This window comes from Tupaia chinensis, unplaced genomic scaffold (assembly GCF_000334495.1).
Source record: "Tupaia chinensis unplaced genomic scaffold, TupChi_1.0 Scaffold000355_1, whole genome shotgun sequence".
NCBI classification, from domain to species: Eukaryota; Metazoa; Chordata; class Mammalia; order Scandentia; family Tupaiidae; genus Tupaia; species Tupaia belangeri.
Genome location: NW_006159850.1, coordinates 200,116 through 207,006, shown reverse-complemented (window position 1 = coordinate 207,006; position 6,891 = coordinate 200,116). Strand labels below are relative to the sequence as shown.

Sequence of the window (6,891 nt, the reverse complement as noted above, 5' to 3'; positions counted from 1 at the left end):
CCCCGGGGCCGGCGCCGTGGCTGCTTCTGCCGCCGCTGCCGCCGCGCGCCCTCGATGGCCTTTTGAAAATACCTGTGGACTTAGCGCACTCACGTAGACAATTTATTTATTTATTTTAGATGTCTTGCCCTAGGGCACATGCTCTTGCTGGAGAGAGAGACAGTGAGAGGGAGCGTGTGATCTCACCCCTGCAGGGGTGGCCACACCGCAGTCCTTCCTCTTCCTTTCTCCTCCTGGCATCTTGAGCATGCACTTGTCTGGTTTGAGTTTCAAGCCGCCAGGTCTGGGACGCCAACCGTAGTCAGCCACGTGGGATATACCCAGCAACATAACCAGCTGCTGCCTTGTGGCTTTTTATTTATACCTCATTCCTTCTGGAAATAATTTTTGTTTTCAGCTCGGTGTAGGGTGCATGCACTCACCGGAGAGAAAAAGGGGAAGTGAGAAAGGCCCCTGGATATGGCCCTGCTCTAGTCCCTTCTCCTCCGTTCCCTTCTCTGGATTTGGGCATAGACACACACACACACCTGGTGGCTTTCAAGCCCCTGGGCCTGGGACTAGAACCGGGCCATTGTCCATGTTCCATCCAGTTGCGTTACCTACCACGCCACTGGCTAGCCCCCATCCAGAGAGTTTAAGGCAACCAAAGTTCACATCAGCATGGCTATGCCTCTGTGCTCAATTCTGGGAGGCTGGAGGGCGAGCCTTGCGTGTCTCACCGGGTTCTAGGCCATGGGCATCGTGTTCAGACGGGGTCTCTCCTGGGGACATGACTTCCCAGACCTGCTTCCTGGCTCCTCCACCCTCAGTGCCCAGCACAGGCCTGAGGCCTGCTGGCCGCCTTCCAGCCTGACTGCCCCTGGGAGGGGCACCTTGGAACATGGCTGCTGTGCTGGGGGGCAGTGTCCACCACCCGACCATGCCCTCTGTTGTGGGGGCTGTGACCCCTCCGTGGCGGGGCTGCGATGCCCCCTAGTGGGGACTGCGTGGCCTTCCTGGCCCCGGTACCAGGGCGCCCTGTTCAGAGTCGAGCCTGCCTGTCTGTCCAAATGACTGGGAACTGGGCCTGTCCTGAGCTCTTCCGGCTGTGCTGTCTGCCCCTGCGGCAGTGGGCCTGGGGGCTGCACACACTGACCCTCTCTCTTAACCTTCCAGGGGCCATGACGATGACTGTGCCACCAGCCAGCTCGGAAGCCCAGGTACTCCGGAGCCATCCCACAGGTCACTGGGCGAATGTTTAGGCCGGCCTGGGCCACACGGCGTGAGTTATAGTCGTGAAGTCACACGACTGCACAGTATGGCACCATGCGGATGAAGCACCCTGAGGCTGGCCACGGAGCTGGAGGAAGCCCCACAGAGGGCAGGCAGTTGGTGACCTGGCAGGAGAGTGGGGACTACAGGGAGACAGGGCCACCCACCTCGGCCGGCCTGTCAGCCAGGGGAGGGAGGGAAAGGGAAGTGGTCTGCAGGGTCGGCCTCCAGGGCAGAGCTGGAGCCAGGAAGTGACCCTGGGGCAGACAGGAAATGAGGTGACCAGTTCCTGGGAGGTCCCACCCAGCCCAGAGAGGTGTCCCTCGTGTTCCCTACAGTCACTGACACAACCCTGAAGGGATGGCCAGGGTTTGACGTTTATCATTCCACTGACTTTTTGTTGTTTTTTATAAAGAATTATTTTATTTAACTTTATTTATTTAATTTTAATTTGACCAGAGAGGGACAGAGTAAGAGAGAAAGTGAGAAAGCAAGCCACCAGGTCTAGGACTTGAACCACAGTTGGCCATGTGGGAGTCCAGCACCTTTAACCACTATGCCACCTGTGGCCCCTTTATTATTTTAAAGAATTATTTGCCTTTGTTTTTTTGAAAGAATTATTTATTTCACTTAATTTATTATTATTATTATTATTATTATTTTCTAGTTTGATCAGAGAAAGAGAGGGAAGGTGAGAAAGCAAGCCACCAGGTCCGGAATTTGAACCGTGGTCGGCTATGTGGGAGTCCAGCGCCTTTAACCACCATGCCACCAGCCCGCCCCACCCATCGCCTTTTAAAGCCTCCCTGTTTTAAAAGGGGTCCCGATCCCTCTGTCTTCACACGTGGCCATGTGCAGGCAGCATGCTGCAGTCTCCCCGGTTTTGTCTCAGAGACCTCCTGCCCTGCCCCGGGCCACTTGCACCTGGCCTGTCGAGGTGGGCCAGGAGTCGGACCCGGGCCTGCTCCGCGGCCTCAGCCTGCGAATCAGGGTCACCCAGCCCGCAGCCTGCTTTTTGGCTAAGGGCATGGGCACTTGCCAGAGAGGGGAGGGGAGGAAGAGGCCCCGCGTGGGAACGGCCGGGCCGCACCCTTTCTCCTCCGCTTCTCCCTCTCGTGACCATGGGCATACACTTGCCGGCTTAGCTGTGCCACTACGCCACCAGCTGGCCCTTGTCTACTTTAATACCTTTCTAAAAACTATTTGCTACAGGGTACATGCACTTACTGGAGACAAGTGAGAGAGGGAGAAAGGAGGGAAAGTGGGGAACCACCCGGGGAACGGCCACGCGGCAATCCCACTTCCTCCATCCTCTTGGGACTTTGGAGACGACATACATGCGCCCAGGGTGTTTTGCAAGCTCTTGGCCCTGGACGTCAGTCGGCCGCATGGCACCCAGCGTCACTCTCGCACCACCGGCCGGCCCAGGCCTGTCCACCCCAAAGAGGTTTTACGGTGGTCTGTCTAACACCCAACAGTGCACAACAAGGGCGGGCCCAGACCCGGAGGGGGCGCACCTCCAGTTGTGGAGAATTTAAACACAGTGGAATCTACCGAAGCCTGGGCTTTCCGGCAGCTCCTGGCAGCGCCACGGGTAGTGCACCCTCTGCCTGGGGTGCTGTGGCGTGAGCAGACCTGGCTCAGGGTTGCTGGTGAGCTCTGCGAGGGCACATTGTGCTGCAGTTTCCTGATTCGAGCGGGGAAATGTGTAAAAGGTCTATCCACAGTGCAGTGCGGGTGTTAGTCAGCTTTGCCACTGCCGCATAATATTTTGGGTAATTTATTCCACCCACACACAGCGGTCCCAGAGCCGGGAGTCCAGCTCAGAGGGGCAATCCCTGCCTACCACCCTGAACTTTGCACAGGAAGCCTGTTACTGAGCATCTTAAATACACATACAGAGAACTTCGTGAGGGGTCAGGACCATTTTTTGCGGGGACCCATGAGTCACCCTGATAGCCCCACCCCCGGGAAATGGGGCGGGGAGCTCCGGCCGCTGCTGCGGGACTCTGTATCACCCTGCAGTTCTGCTGCTGCGTCCTGTGGGGCAGTGGGGCTGGGCCAGTCTCTGGACTCTGGCAGGTTGCCCATGTGGTTCCTCACGGGAGAGCAAGCTTTCACTGTCTTCCAGAGAAAGTTTCTGGCGACTCAGGGTTCAGAGAAGCTTAACTCTCGGGGCTCAGAGAAGCTTAACTAGCAGCTCAGGGCTCCGAGAAGCTTAACTAGCAGCTCTCGGGAACTCGACTGGTGCTGCCCTTCCCCGTGTAACTGGCAGAAAGCGGGAGACATGCAGCAGCCAGGCTGCGCCGAGCGGGGCTGGGCGGGGCTGGTGGGAAGGGCCCAGGTGCTTTGCCCAGCTCTGTCCTGCAGGTAGTGGTCTCCGGTGGACCTCTGATCAGCAGACCTGGAGCAGGCGTGAAGTCTGTTCCTGCCATGCCCTTGAGGCAGCTCTCTGGAGACCACGCTACCCTGCCAGGTCTGACCAGCGTTGGCCTCAGCTCAGGCCTGGCTCTGTGCCCTGGGGTGTGGTTACCTGGCTGCAGCCCCCAACAAGGCTGGGCTGCTCCCATTGGAGCTGTGCTCTCCCCACAGACCGGAGCCAGGGCCTGACCCCTCCCAGGCCCCTGCCAGTCCCTGGTCTTCATGGCATCTCTCCAGGGCAGAGAAGGCCGTCTTCCCACTCTTGGCCCTCCCTAAGTGGCTTTTACCACCTGCTCTTGTTCTGCCGGCTCGAATTCCTAGGGCTCCTGGTGGCAGGTACACGGGAAACAAGAGAGAACATGGGGTCCCCGCAGGAACATGAGGCCTGAGTGACTGGGGCAGGGACAGCTCAGGGAGGGTCTGTCCACCTACCACACCATGCCCACCCTAGCCCTGGACCTGCACGGTGAGGGGAGTCTGGCTTGAACCTGGTGGTTGGTGGGCATGAGTCTCATGCCTGAGGCCATGCCATTTCACTGCTCTGTCACACCCCCGGAAGGCCGTGCCCGGTGTGTTCATCACGCAGCAGCTGGAGAGCTTTCCAGCAGTTCTGGGAGGGTGTCCACATGCGTGTGCTTTCTCTGTCCGTGCCTGGACGGGGACACGCGTGTCTGGGGACCCGATCATGCGCTCTGCCCGACTGTTTACCAACGTGACTGCAGCTGGGATGCCCGTGTGGCCCTGTTCCCATGTCAGTGGGGTGTGCCCTCCGGGGAGACAGGTGGCTGTCCAGGCTGGCCTGTGATGGCTCCATGCCAGCGGGCCTCCCCGCAGCCAGTCACGACCAGCACCGTCTGGGCGGCTCCCTTCTGTGGGCCCCCCATGCTGGCCTTCGCGACTGGCACGCTCTAGACCGGCTCCCGTCTGCAGATGGTGCAGTCCTTAGCACGCTCTAGACCGGCACGCTCCCGTCTGCAGATGGTGCAGTCCTTAGCACGCTCTAGACCGGCACACTCTAGACCGGCACACTAGACCGGCACGCTCTAGACCGGCACGCTCTAGACCGGCTCCCGTCTGCAGATGGTGCAGTCCTTAGCACGCTCTAGACCGGCACGCTCCCGTCTGCAGATGGTGCAGTCCTTAGCACGCTCTAGACCGGCACACTCTAGACCGGCACACTAGACCGGCACGCTCTAGACCGGCACGCTCTAGACCGGCTCCCGTCTGCAGATGGTGCAGTCCTTAGCACGCTCTAGACCGGCACACTAGACCGGCACGCTCTAGACCGGCACGCTCTAGACCAGCTCCCGTCTGCAGATGGTGCAGTCCTTAGCACGCTCTAGACCGGCACGCTCCTGTCTGCGGATGGTGCAGTCCTTAGCACGCTCTAGACCAGCACGCTCCCATCTGCAGATGGTGCAGTCCTTGGGCTTTGTCATCTACCGAGCGCTGGACTGGGGTCTGGACGAGAGTGAGGAGCGCGAGCTCAGCCCACAGCTGGAGCAGCTCATCGACCTCATGGCCAACAGCGACTGCGAGGACGGCAGCTGCGCTGCGGACGAGGGCTACGGGGGCCCTGAGGAGGAGGAGGCCGAGGGCGGCCCCCGCGTGGTGCGCACCTTCGCCCAGGCCATGCGGCTGTGCGCGGCGCGTCTGACCAACCCCCGCGGTGCTCAGGCCCACTACCAGGCCGTGTGCCGCGCCCTGTTTGTGGAGACCCTGGAGCTGCGAGCCTTCCTGGCCAGGGTCCGCGAGGCCAAAGAGGTGAGTGCAGCTGGCCCCAGGCAGGAAGTGCCGAGAGTGTGAGGTGGGGACAGGCACGGGAGGTGCCATGGCTGGCGGTGGGGGGCGTGTCACATGGGTGGGCGGCCGAGGTGCTGCAAGGTGAGGAGGAGCAGGCGCAGCTCCGGAGGCCCAGCCGCCCTGGGTTCATGGATTTCCCGTGGGGTCCCGTGGGGGTCCAGCTGTGATTCTGTCATTCCTCTGTGGACCCAGAGCTGGGAGGCTCCCTGTCCCCAGAAGGCGGACTCATTGCCCTGGGTGTCCCATGCATGGGTGTGGCCTCTCAGCAGCCTCTCACAGATGGCACTGTCGGCCTCGGAGAGGTCAGGGACACCTGCTGGTCCTCCTCAGGTGACCGAGGTGTCTGCCGCTGGCCTTCGACTACCCTGACCTCTCAGGGGGTCATTCCTCTTCCTCTGACCAGCACCCTGACCCTGAGGCCAACCAGGCGGGGCAGTTCTGGCCAAGGGCCTGGGGTACAGCCTGAGCCACTTGGCCCTTCATTCCATGGCCCAGCCTCTGTCCCCAGGTCCTCCTCGTCATCCTGGAGGTATCCTGCCATCTCTGTGACTGGCAGGGCCTGAGGCTGTGGTGTGATCACCCAGACGGTGGGCCCTTTTCTCAGCAGGAGCAAACGGTGCCATGTGGGCAGTGTGGGGGGCTCTGGGCCTCCATTCTGGCCTGCTCGGGAACAGTGTCTACTCCAGGGAGGTGGGCACTGTCCTCGTGGTGTAGTCCAGGGCTGCTCAGGGCCCGCAGGACACTAGCAGGATCCACTTCCCTTGCGCTGCTCAGAGAGCCGGCGGTCTCTAGAACACCCGCAGCAGTTGGGCCCCTGGCTGCGAGTGGCAGCTGGGGTGAGCAGTCTGCTGGGTTGGGGGCTGTGGGCTAAAGGCAGATGCTTGTGCTGGGTGGGGGGTGAGGGAGGGCAGAGGCCGCAGGCCGCCATGAGACCCGGGGCAGCCCAGGCAGCAAGTCCAGCACTGTGGCCCAGACTTTGCGTACAGGGCAGGCGCATGCTGGTCCCAAGCCCATGACGGGACGCCCACATTCACACCTGCACCTGCGACTTCCCCAGGCTTTCTGGGAAGCTCACTCCCCCAGCCCCACACCCACTCACTTGCTCGGCAGTGCTCAGGGACCTGGCATGTGCCGCCATGAGACACGTCCGGGCTCATGTGTAGAACAGCTGTGGGTAGATGGGGACACGGCCCAGCAGAGTGTCCTGAGCAGGAGGTGCGTGGACTGAGACTGGAAGGAAACAGGGACCCCTCACGGTGAGGACAGTGGGGCTTCCACTCCTGTGTCTGCTGCGTGTGCACTGGGGGACAGGACTCGGGGAGAAGGTGCAGTTGTCCCTCCCCCCCGGGGACCCAGGGGAGAAGGTGCAGGTGTCCCCCCCCCCCCCGGGGGCCAGGGGAGAGGGGGCCGGGGCCG

The 6,891-nt window shown here is 61.2% G+C and overlaps 1 protein-coding gene across 1 annotated transcript in view; it reads left to right on the top strand.

The window, feature by feature from the left end:
• Window positions 1-1,155: 1,155 nt before the first annotated feature.
• Window positions 1,156-6,891, top strand: part of SPIRE2 (spire type actin nucleation factor 2) — a gene marked incomplete at its 5' end in the record, with an annotated part of 18,847 nt that continues 13,111 nt past the window's right edge. Inside the window, 2 exon segments of the mRNA XM_006152524.2 lie at window positions 1,156-1,199; window positions 5,086-5,436. Of these exon segments, the coding sequence (XP_006152586.2) occupies window positions 1,156-1,199; window positions 5,086-5,436 (395 nt within the window).